Source organism: Calliphora vicina, chromosome 3 (genome assembly GCF_958450345.1).
Source record: "Calliphora vicina chromosome 3, idCalVici1.1, whole genome shotgun sequence".
NCBI lineage: Eukaryota > Metazoa > Arthropoda > Insecta > Diptera > Calliphoridae > Calliphora > Calliphora vicina.
In genome coordinates, this window is record NC_088782.1 from 17,564,881 (window position 1) to 17,577,500 (window position 12,620).

At 29.9% G+C, this 12,620-nt stretch overlaps 2 protein-coding genes across 4 annotated transcripts in view; both read left to right on the forward strand.

The window, feature by feature from the left end:
• The first annotated feature begins 325 nt into the window (after positions 1-325).
• Positions 326-4,476, forward strand: LOC135954304 (UBX domain-containing protein 4). The gene is made up of 3 exons (XM_065504420.1): positions 326-524; positions 641-1,988; positions 3,951-4,476. The coding sequence occupies exons 1-3, from the start codon at positions 443-445 to the stop codon at positions 4,171-4,173; spliced, it is 1,653 nt and encodes a 550-aa protein (XP_065360492.1). The 5' UTR covers positions 326-442; the 3' UTR covers positions 4,174-4,476.
• A 4,651-nt stretch (positions 4,477-9,127) lies between these two features.
• The window catches only part of nmo (serine/threonine-protein kinase nemo), a 275,730-nt gene continuing 272,237 nt past the window's right edge, over positions 9,128-12,620 (forward strand). For all 3 annotated transcript variants that reach the window (XR_010576195.1, XR_010576194.1, XM_065502867.1), the window contains exon 1: positions 9,128-9,518. Coding sequence is in view for 1 of the 3 variants with exons in the window: in XM_065502867.1 (XP_065358939.1) it covers positions 9,361-9,518 (158 nt within the window). In the remaining 2 variants the exon portion in view is untranslated. The remainder of the gene's footprint in view (positions 9,519-12,620) is intronic.

Sequence of the window (12,620 nt, forward strand, 5' to 3'; positions counted from 1 at the left end):
ACTTGTTCTATGAAAAAGCTATACACACGAGTGTTGTTTTTGTTTTCACATAGTTTTTTAATATGTAATACATTCTCACCACTTATGTTTTTCACATCTGAGTTAGGTCTTTGACAGGAGAGTTTCCGATATATGTGTGCGGGAAGGCAAAAGTTGTTTAAACTTAAAAAACGTATTACAACTATTTCTATTTGTCACAGTGTATTTAGTGCATAAAGTTGCAACTGTGGTTCAGTTTTCTAATTCTCTCTCTTTGTGTTCTAAATTCGAGTTACCAATTACAAAAACATTTTCCAATCAGTTGATAAACAGCTGTCATTAATTGAAGAAGAAAGAAAACTTTTTGAGAAAACTTAAAAAATTGTTAGTTGTACAAACAAAAATAAATAAAAATAATTGTTTACCATAAACATTAAGATAAAATAAATAAAAGTGTGTAACTATGAACTGGCACAAGGGTAATATTGCAGAGGCCGTGGCCCTATCTAAAACCAAAAATGCAATATTTGTTGTTTATGTTGAAGGTGAGTAGTAAAGTACAACGAAATATGTCTATATGTGTGGGTAAATGCGCACGGAACACGTCATTTATGTTAATAACAAGAAAAAAAATAATTATTTAATTTCATAACTTTTGCAGGCAAAGATGAGGCCACCATTAAACTGGGCAACATTATCAATGACAAGCGCATACGAGAGAAATTGGAATCCGATGATTTTGTTGCCATCAAAATTGAAAGCGATAGTGAATCGTACATGCAATTTGCCAGCATCTTTCAGATTGTGCCGGTGCCATCGATATTCTTCATTGGTGAAGCCGGTAAACCTTTGGATATAGCCACGGGTGTACTGGCCAGTATAGAGGAGTTGGAAGGTAAAATTGCTAAAGTATTGCAGTTGGCTGGAAAAACACCGGCCGCCTCTGCTATAAATGATTTTATACGAGAGGAGTCAAAAGCTTCTGGCAGTACTGGAGCAGAAGCTAAAAAAGAAGAAGTGAAAATGCCTGAAAGTAAAGAGTCAAGTACTGAAACCTCTGAAGAAATTGTTTGTGAAAATGGTGTATGCTTTAAACAGACCAAAGAGCCAGTGCAAGAAGAAAAAGCTGACCAAGTGGAAGAAGAGAAATCACAAACTGCTCAAGACGAAGAAGCTAAATCACAAGCTGCTCAGGACGAAGAAGCTAAATTGGCTGAAACACGAAAATTTTTGGAACAGAAAAGACGTGAACGCATAGAAGAAGAGAAACGTATGGAAAAAGAACGTGAACTGCGTCGTCGCAAGGAAGGCAAAGACATGCAAAACTTATGTGCCTGGCAAAAGGATGAAGAGCTTAAGGAATTGAAAGAAAATATAAAACGTGAACGTCTAGAGGAACAGGCAGCCCGTGATCGTATAAGGGCACAAATTGCCGCCGACAAGGCAGAAAGAGCACACAAATATGCCGTCGAAAATCAAGCAATGACATCAAATCAAGCGGCACAAAATCCAAACACAACTAAAACTATCAACACATCATCGGCAACAGCATCTGACGAGTCACGTTTACAATTCCGTTTGGCCAGTGGTGCCAGCAACACTCACAATTTCAAGTGCTCCACTACATTGGCCGATATACGTGATTATGTGACTCGGGAATTTTTACCCGGTACCGGCATTAAGGAATTCACTTTGGCCACGACTTATCCCAAACGTGAATTGACAAACGAGCATAATGCCAAAACTCTCATTGAACTCGAACTATTCCCCAGTGCAGTCATTTTAATAATTGGCAAAGAAGCCACTGGTCCCACAGCCATTATATCACGTAATGGTGGTTTGTTAAATATGATGTCTGTCATGATAATGGCCATACTTAATCCAATATTTTCAATATTCAACTCGGCCAAGAATTGGTTGACCGGAAAGCGTAACGATAGTGCCAGTGGTGGTGAGGGGAATGCACAAACGGGAGCACAAAAAAGAGCTGGTGAAGAACAAAATGATGTGTAAGTAAAAAATTAATAGTGGATTTTCATCAAAATCTTAATTTCGGTTAATAACAGGTCCACTTTCATTTCAAAGGTAAATTGACAGCATTAACCATTTAAAACGAAATTTTTGTGTTATTTCACAAAGAAAACTTAAGAGAACTTTTGCGATTTATCATAGAAACAGAAACAAAAAAAAAAAACCAAATACATAATAATAAGATGAGTTATTTATTATACCCTTCAGCTTCGTGAGAAGGGTATATATAAGTTTGTCATTCCGTTTGTAATTTCTACATTTTTCATTTCCGACCCTATAAAGTATATATATTCTGGATCCTTATAGATAGCGGAGTCGATTAAGCCATGTCCGTCTGTCTGTCTGTCTGTTTGTCTGTCCGTCTGTCTGTCTGTCTGTTGAAATCAATTTTCTGAAGGCCCCAGATATCTTCGGGATCCAAATCATCAACAATTCTGTCAGACATACTTTCGAGAATTTTGCTATTTAAAATCAGCAAAATCCGTCCATAAATAACGGAGATATGAGCAAAAATCCGAGACAACCTCTGAAAATTTCATCAAAAAACACAATGTATTGCATGCTTTGACAAAAAAACAACAAAACGTATGCTTGGATGTGCAAGCTTTGTGTATTTTGTTTTTTTTTGTGTTTTGTTTCTTTTGGCGTTGTTGTTGTTTTTTATACAACTAAAGTTTAGTTTGGTTGTGTGTTGGTTTTTTTGACAAAAAAACAACAAATCGTATGTTTGAATGTGCATGCTTTGCGTATTTTGTTTCTTTTGTCGTTGTTGTTGTTGTTGTTTATACAATTAAACGTATGTTTGGATGTGTGTTGGTTTCATTGCCTTGCGTATTTTGTTTTTTCTTTTGGTGTTTTGTTTCGTTTGGCGTTGTTGTTGTTTTTTGTGTTCTTGATAAATTTAGGATGCTGTACGCTGAAAGTGGGCAATGTACATACATATATACTAATTATAAAAAATAATAATGCATCCACAACAAAGGTGAAGGGTATATAAGATTCGGCATAGCCGAATATAGCACTCTTACTTGTTTTTTATTTCGTAAAGGTCTGGTTGGTGGTCTTTTGCGAACTTGAAAAATAAATGGCAAATATTCATTTAATGTTAGTTTAATGTAAAATTTCCAATTTCACAAAAAATCAAAAATTTTACAAAAATTCATAACTTTTTATAAGAAAATCTGCAATTTTATAAAAAAATCTCAATTTTATAAAAAAATCTCAATTTTATAAAAAAATCTCAATTTTATAAGAAAATCTCAATTTTGTAAAAAATAAAAATGTTTTTAAATTTTCCAAAAAAAAAATTTACGAAAAAATTCGAATTTTTTTTTACAAAAACTCGAATTTTTTCAAATAATATGCAATTTTATAAAAAAAGTAAATTTTTCAAAAAAATATTTTTTTAAATTTTGCATAAAAAAAATTTACGAAAAAATTAAATATTTTTTTTTACAAAAATTCAAATTTTTCGCCAACATTAAAAAATTGCAATTTTCCAAAAAAAAATTTCAAAAAATAATAAATTTTTTTCCAAAAAATAAACACAAATTAATTTTAATTCCACAATTTAAATTTTTGTGACTTTTTCAACCCAACTTTATTTAATAAAAATATGTATGTATGTTATTTTATATTTAAAAAATAGAAATGCTAACAGTTATTAAGATCAACCACAATTGAGATTGTTTGTCTCTCATCAAAGCATGAAATAACACAAAATTTATTACTATTTGTGATGTAAACAAAAATCCTTTTATAAGACTTATTTTGAGTGGTTTATATGTACATACAAATGAAGATATTGGCGAAAACCCGGTTTTTAGTTCAAATTATAGCCTCGCAAAAGAGTATTGTAGAAATTACAAATTTATAAATACCTACCTTTACATTTTTATCAATAACATTTTCTACCCCTCTCTCTCTCACTTTGCCCCCAGGTCCAAACGTCGGAATTTAGATCGATTTTTAAGTGGTGGCGGCACTGGCAACACAACTGGCACCAGCAATCCAAATCAAGGCGATTCATCACCAGGCTCAAGTCAAGGTGGCGCTACTCGTCGTTATGTTGGTGGATCAAATATACATCGTCTATCCGACAATCGTAAAGATTCCGATGATGAGAATGCCACTTGGAATGGCAATTCTACACAACAACAATAATTAAAATTGCCTTCAATATATCGTTAAACAAAAGCCGATTGGATATCGTAGGTGTATTTCTTTAAGCTGTAGTAAATACAAAACAGTCTCTATATATTCCCCCTTAATATTCAAATGTATTTAATTTTTATTATTTTTAAAAATGTGTCCCACAAAATTGAATCAAAAAATTTGTTTATTTAGTTTATGTTAATAAATGGATTTTAAAAATTAAATTCCATGTAAAAGAAACGATTATTTTGTAAAGTATAACACCATACAATACAATGAAATAAAAATTAGTAAAATAAATATTTAAAATAATTGCGTTTTATTTTTAAATTCATGGTAAGATAAAGAAACACGTATTTACAGGTATTTAATCTTTAAAGTTTAAAGGCTTAATTCATAATCAATTTTTAAATTAATCGAAGTCATATAACGGAAGAAGAGATAAATGGCTATGCAACCAGACACCAACAGATAATAAGTATCTTATTACTACTGAAAGATGTGACAGAAATCAAAGAATATATATTGCCATAATAATAACTCTGTAGTCGGCAGAATGACCTGAACCTCAATAGGCCAACACTCAGAAGACTTACATTGACTTGATATTAATTTCAACTTGACATTAATTTCAAATCAATATCTACCGGTAAAAGTTACCAAATATTTTTATTCCACACTGATCGATATATTTTTTGAAATTACAAGCATTAATGTATTAACTGGAAACACTGAGTTGAAGGCTCATTTAGCTCTTGTGGGTTTATCTTACAATACGACAAGGCGTATTTAACAAGGTGACAGCAGTGGCGAATTGAAATAAATACAGGCGAATTCACTTATTTTTTATACATATATGGAGTTTGACATAATGGCGTTCCGGCGAATATTTTTTATATATGTAGTTTGACATTATCGCGTGCTAGTTCTGTAATCAGCTGTGCTCCCGAGGGCACCTTATTAAATGCACCTTGCTATACGACTTGCGGAGCCTGTGTGGAAGATTAGTCGAATCACAGACGAAAACTTTTATGTGGATACCATTCATACAAAACCTTGAATTTCTTAGATATTCTGATTGGAAATCACTAAGAAGTTATATTGAGGAAACTAGGTTCTTAACCAAGCCGACAATGTTTAAGAACACATCCTCAAGAGATCACAACATGCCGAGATGGGCCATATCACTTTACCTACCTACCTAATTACCCCTATACTCAATCTAACAACCATAAAAATAATTTATCGGGGAACACATCCTCAAGAGATCACAACATGCCGAGATGGGATACTCAACCTAACAACCATAAAAAATAATTTATCGGTGAAATTTAATCAAGGATTCTATATAGGACATGTTTTCATCCCAACTTTAGTTAGTGCTTTTTGAAATTATAAACAGTTGAATATTTTACCACATACACTTTAGTACGACTGTGGGTATTAACTAAGCAGGTACAAATTTTTACAACTGTGCACATTAACTGCATTAAAGAGCTAGTAGAAACATGCTGTTTTTTCTGTTAGCAATTTTCACTCAATTTAGTTTGCGTTTGAGTTTCGTACGTGATTGACGAACGTATGGCTGATTTGATATAAAAAAGAAAATCTTTTTTCAATTTATTTTAACTAGCACTATTACACAAAAGAAGTTCAATATCAAACAAAAAATAAAGAATAAAACAAAAGAGAGCAAGCAAGAAATAAAATCATAAAGAATCCAATGTCTACGAAATAAGCAAAAAAAAAAATAAATAAAAAAGAAGAATTTAGTAAATTTACTAAAGTTTAATTAAACAATAAATAACAAGTCAGTCGTCGTCATATTAAATAAAATCCGTAGTACGCGTTAAAAAATCCACAAATATTTAAAAAAAGTATATAAAAAGTGTAAAAGTTAGTGTCTTTGTTTAGCAAATAATAAAAATTAAAAATATTAGTCGTTTATTAATAAATAAATAAAATCAGTGTAAATCTTCTTCTATGTGTATTTTGTGTGTGTGTCCTCTAAGTGTATGAAATTTGTAAAAAAAAAGTATTTTTTTCTCAAACAAGCAGCTCAATATTTTTTTTAAACAAACTTTAATGGTTTTTTTTGCGTCTGTGTGCTTTAGTTTTGTGGGAGAATATTGTAATAATAAATTCACAAAACTTAGAAAATTTGCCAATATGTACTTATTTATTATTACTCTGCTTTTTTAAATAAAAGTAATATATATTTACTGTTATAACTTTTTTTACAGTATTAACAACAAAAAAAGCTAATAAAGCAGAACAAACAAAAAAGTAAAATAAAACAAGAATATATAGACAACAACAAAAAGTCTGTGTAAATATAATTTAAAATAAAATTGATAAAAAGTGTTGTAACTAATAATAATAATAAAAAAAATTTAAAGAAAAAAATTTGTAACTTAGAAAACGAGAGACAAAAATTAGTATTTTACTAAGCGTCTACTTATTTTTTATCGTTTTATTTAACTCAAATTCTCCCATTGTGTGCGTGTGTTTGTCTCTTTTACTCCCAAATAACAACAACAATACCATAGCACTCAATTAAAAACAAAGAGTATATTTTGTTGAAAAACAACAATACAACAAACACTCAGCTGCTAAACAACATTGCAGAGTCTTTGTCCATCTTTGTAGTGAGTGAGTGTGCGAGTGCTTCCCCAACCGGCATTTTTTTTGTTTTCTGCTTTTACTATTAATACATTATTACACAAAAATTTAAAAAATAAAAAAATAATTGTTGATAAAAAGTAAACAAATACAACAAAATTGAGTACATAAATAATAATAATAATAAAAAAATAGCTAATTAAACCTACAAATCAATTAATTGATAGCAAAACGTAAAGCAAGAGAGAAAGAAAAAATCAAGTTTGTTTACCTTGGTGTTTTTGTTTTTTAATTTCTATTTTATTTATTTCTTTTTGGCTTAATCAAGTGTTTAAATTCAATTTAATTAATTAATAATATAAATATAACAAAATTTGCAGAAAAATAATACAAAAATATAGGTGAGTTTTATGGGTTTAATATTTATAATATTAAATAGTTAATTGGTTATTTTTTTTTGGTGTATTACTGTCTGTGTATATAAAGTAGTGTATTTGTTGTTAGTGTTTTGTTTTTATAATATTGTTGTTGTAATTTACTACCCCTTTTGTGTTATAAATGCGGCAAATTTCTGAGAAGATTTGTGTTTTGTCTCTTTCTTTCTCTATTTTCTATATGTTTTTTGTTTTTTTTTTGGGATTTACATTGGCCCTTTTCTTTTTCGCCATGTAATGTAAAGCATTTACAGTGATGTTAAAGTTATTTGTAATTTGCCGGATTAAGCTGTTTTTCATCCATAGAATATTGAGTTTTTATTGTATCTGATTGCAAATATTAAGGGTATTAACGTTGTTAATAGTGGGTTGAATAATATATTTTAAATATAAGTATGAAATTTGTGTAAATTTTTAGTGGTTTTATTTAATTTTTTGTAATTATTGTATTATTTGCTGTAAATTTGTGTATTTGAAATATGGTTGATATAAAAGTAACTTGTTTACCAGATAGTTTTAGTTATTTAGGAACATTTTTTATACCCTACACCACCATTGTGGGGAGGGTATTATGCGTTTGTGCAGATGTTTGTAACGCCCAAAAATATTAGTCTAACACCCACCTTAAAGTATACCGATCGACTTAGAATCACTTTCTGAGTCGATTAAGCGATGTCCGTCCGTCCGTCTGGTCGGCTGGCTGTCCATGTAAACCTTGTGCGCAGATTACAGGTCGCAATTTTTAAGATATTTTGTTCAAATTTGGTACATATTATTTTTTCGGCGCAAGGGCCAAGCCTATTGAAACTGGCTGAAATCGGTCCATTATTTCACTTAGCCCCCATACAAATGTCCTTCCGAAATTGGAATTTATCGGTCATTAATGTTTAATTTATAAATGTATCTCCACAAATTGCTCTCCAAATAAGTTTTATATATACAAAATTCATGTCACCAAATTTTGTTACGATCGGTCCATAATTAGTCATAGCTCCCATATAGACCCGCTTCCGAAAATCACTTTAACGTGAATAAATCGCTTAAAAATTTTGGTATACTCACAAAATTCAACATAGTAAACTTTCCTATAGACATAAATCACACGACCTAATTTCATGGTGATCGGTCCATAATTGGTCATAGCCCCCATATAAGGCCCACTTCCGAAAATCACTCACGAATATAAATTATTGAAATTTTAAAAGAAAAATGTTTTTGCTCTTTTACTTAGTGTAGGGTATTATATGGTCGGGCTTGACCGACCATACTTTCTTACTTGTTTTGGAGCAGTTTTGTGGAATTTCAATAGCACAGTCTATAATTCGGCGTCTTCAGAAAGTTTTTAACAGACAGACGGAAAATTAGCATCGTTATATAGACCCAGATTATTTAGGTAGCAAATAAATTAAGAAATCATTAATAATATTAAATATAATTTGTAAAAATGTATGTATTTATAAAAGTTTTTATTATTCAATAATTTTTTTCTATTTTCTACTTTTTCCAGCTTTTACTTCTAAACCAGCATTAATAAATTATCAATTGGCTTAAAAAGAAAATAAAAATAAATAATAAATATAAAGAAAATATAAATTATATCATCATTACTAGCACACCCACCCAAATATATAAATATTTCTAAATAAAATGTACAAATAAATACACTTGCTACTAAATAATTGCAAATTATTTCCAAACTAATTTGTTTAGGATACAACTCAATATTTTGTTTTTGGACGAGTTGAATTCCTTATAGTTTAATAAAAAATAAATATTCTATCATCACCCTCTCCTCTAAAATTTAAATAAAATATTTGTTTATTTGAGGCAAGTGTCAGCATATTAAATACATGCAACATTTGAAGACACTTGTATTGCAACTAAATGTGTTGTAAGTTTACACATAAGTCTGTGTGACTGTGTGACTGCTAACTAGCAGAGCAAGTGGTGGGCATTTAATTTATTTGCTGTTGTTTAAATTTGATTTGGCCATATTGATAACAAATCGGTGGTGGTGTTGCATTAACGACGACAACAACGATATCATCACCAACAATTGCAACAAAACCAAAACCAAACAATAAAATTGCAAAACACAAACAAACAAATAATATTTATTTATTGTTGTCGTTAAATTTCAATGAGCGTTTCGATGTCACTCGTACAAGGTGGAGCTGCAGGCGGTGCACCACAAGGTGCTATACTAGCGGCTGCCGCCCCATATTATCAGCCACCAGCAGTACCACAAGATGTTCAACCAGATCGTCCCATTGGCTATGGAGCATTTGGTGTAGTATGGTAAGTAGCTAGAAATTTTATATTTTTTACATAACATTTTAGCTAAAAAAAACACGAAATTTTTTAAGTAATTAAATTAAAAAAGTAGAAAAAAATTGTTTAAAATTTCCATTCACGTGTTGAACAGCATTTCCGGATGTAATCAAACGAAAATTTTCAGTCAGTCAATAAGGCGTGCTCAAAATTGTTAAAACTAAAAGAAAAATATATATTTTTTTAGACATTCTTAAAGGCATAATGCAGAGTTATAAAATGTATAAACTGTTCTATTAAATCATTAGGGATCTCTTACAGTTTTCATAGCGTTTCGGATAATCTGTTCCAAAATGAAGCGATCGAAACAAATAGTAGTCGGACGGGGCAACCACTTCATTCTAAATACTTTATATTACGGTTTCATATCAAACGAATCATTTGCGTTTGATATAGGTTCCCTGTGATGGTCTGGTCAAATTTCAGCAGCTCATGCCAGATAAGACCCTTTTGCTCCCACCAAATACAGAGTCCTTCAGAAATATTGCACTTTTTCATACTAAAAAAAATTTATAAATTTTCTTAATGTGACTGACTCAGAACCAATGACTTGTTATGAATAAAATATTAAGAAAATTTATAAAAAAATTTTTAGTATGAAAAAGTGCAATATCGACCGATCGACTTAGAATCAATTTCTGAGTCGATTAAACAATGTCCGTCCGTCTGGCTGGTTTTTGAATCTAATTGAGATATTGACTTGAAATTTTTTTTGTAACACCAAAAATTAACTTATCTAAACAAAAAAATATATGTAGCTCGGAAAAAATGTGGATCAAATTGTTCCTAATATTTGCAATCCTATTAAAATTTTGATATAAATTTTAGTTTTAGAAACTCAATAAATATGAAATATGTAATAAAATCTTTATTTATTAACGAAACTCAATGAAATTTTCAACGTTTTTTAAGTTTGTCATTCTAAATAACAAGGCAATCCCGAAATTCCTAAAAATTGGAACGAAAATCCCAAAAATGGTATTTTTTACAATTTTGTCTATAGGGTCCACATTTCCTTCGTGGCTGGGAAAATACTTTGGCGATAAATAGGGAACACACCAAGGTTACCAAAGCTGCTTTCCGATTTTAGAACATGTGGCCCAAAGTAGAAATTTTGATAAAAAAATAGGTCAAATTCTGAAGGACGTAGGGGCGACATATTTGGAAACTGGGACATGTTTTTTATACCAAAATGTTCTCCGTTAAGATATCTTATAGAAATACATAAAATTGTTATATGTTCTTAAAGAAAGTTTTTTTTTTAATAAAAAAACAGTTAAGTCACCTTTTCGCCCAAAAAACAGAAAAAATCTACTATTTTTTTTAATATTTAAATTGAAAATCGTTTAGTTTTGAATCCATAAGAGATATTGGCCTCAAATCTTTTGTATATTATTGGTAATTTAGTTGTCTAACTAACAAAAAAAAATCGAGTCCATTCGGTGCAAAATTACACCCTATATTTTTAAAATAGCGGGCCAAGGTATGACCAAATTTTAAAATTTAAATTTTAATATGCCTATAACTCAAAAATTAGTAGAAATAAATAGCACATGCAAGCATGTGCCGAGCGCTTTCCAAAAATCTTTGAAATAGGATGGGAAACAAAAAAATGGCTCGTTTTTTCTTAATGTACATTAAAATTTGTTCAATAAAATTGTCAACATTCACTCATCATATTTTTAAGACTTTAGCAACATGTTGCTGAAACATTTAATAATTATAATATTAGCAACATGTTCCTAAGCATATAAAAATTGTAATTACATTAATTATTTTCAAAATTCATTCAGATGTTAGCAACATGTTCCTGAAACATTTTTTTATAATTAAAATTTTAAAAATTTAACATGTTGCTAAGAATATAAAACTTGTAATTACCTTAATTATTATAAAAAGTTATTCAGATGATTCTTTGAAGATGTTACCAACATGTTGCTGAAACATTTTTGATAATTAAAATCTTCGCAATTATTATAAAAAGTTATTCACATGATTCTTTGAAGATGTTAGCAACATGTTTCTGAAACATTTTTTATAATTAAAGTCTTAGCAACATGTTCCTAAGCATATGAAAATAGTATTTACATCAATTATTATCAAAATTCATTCAGATGTTTCTTTGAAAATGTTAGCAACACGTTGCTGAAACATTTTTTATAACGAAAATCTTAGCAACATGTTGCTAAGCATATAAAGATTCAGCTTACATTAAGTAGTATCAAAATTCACTTATACCATTTTTTGAAAATGTTAGCAACACGTTGCTGAAACATTTTTTATAACGAAAATCTTAGCAACATGTTGCTAAGCATATAAAGATTCTGCTTGCATTAATAGTATCAAAATTCATTCAGATGATTCTTTGAAGATATTAGAAACATGTTGCTGAAACATTTTTTATAATTAAAATGCTTGCAACATGTTGCTAAGCATATAAAAATTGTATTTACATTAATTATTATCAAAATTCATTCAAAAGATTCTTTAAAGATGTTAGCAACATGTTGCTGAAACATTTTTTGTAATTCAAATCTAAGCAACATGTTGCTAAGAATATGAAAATTGTATTTACATTAATTATTCACAAAATTCATTCAGATGATTCTTTGAAGATGTTAGCAACATGTTGCTGAAACATTTTTTATAATTAAAATCTAAGAAAATTGTTGTAAAGCTTATAGAAATTTTACGTTCACTAAGGCTAATCACATAAAAATAATTTTTAATTGTTTAGACCTATTTTAGAACTTGGCAACATGTTGATAACAAAATGTTATACCTTTTTGATGTTTCTTATATTCTCTTTAAGTTCTCCTAGTAATATTATTTATTTTAACCCTAAAACAATTAAAGTTCCCTTCCTACAGCTACATTGCTAGCCAAGCGCTTTCCAAAAATATAAAAATCTTTGAAATAGGATGGGAAACAAAAAAATGACTCGTGTTTAAAAATTTTACATGTCGAAGGTACCCTACTTTGAGCCCCCATAACGCCGCCCCTGCAGCATTTGTTGGATCCATTTTAATAACTTAAACTCGAATACTCCTTGGCAACGGTCAGGTCAAA

Bases quoted from the DNA above. Each gene is read 5' to 3' on its own strand.
- LOC135954304 (XM_065504420.1), top strand. From the start codon at position 443: ATGAACTGGCACAAGGGTAATATTGCAGAGGCCGTGGCCCTATCTAAA. The intron at 525-640 runs GTGAGTAGTAAA...TAACTTTTGCAG, and splicing joins ATTTGTTGTTTATGTTGAAG to GCAAAGATGAGGCCACCATT. The intron at 1,989-3,950 runs GTAAGTAAAAAA...CTTTGCCCCCAG, and splicing joins GGTGAAGAACAAAATGATGT to GTCCAAACGTCGGAATTTAG.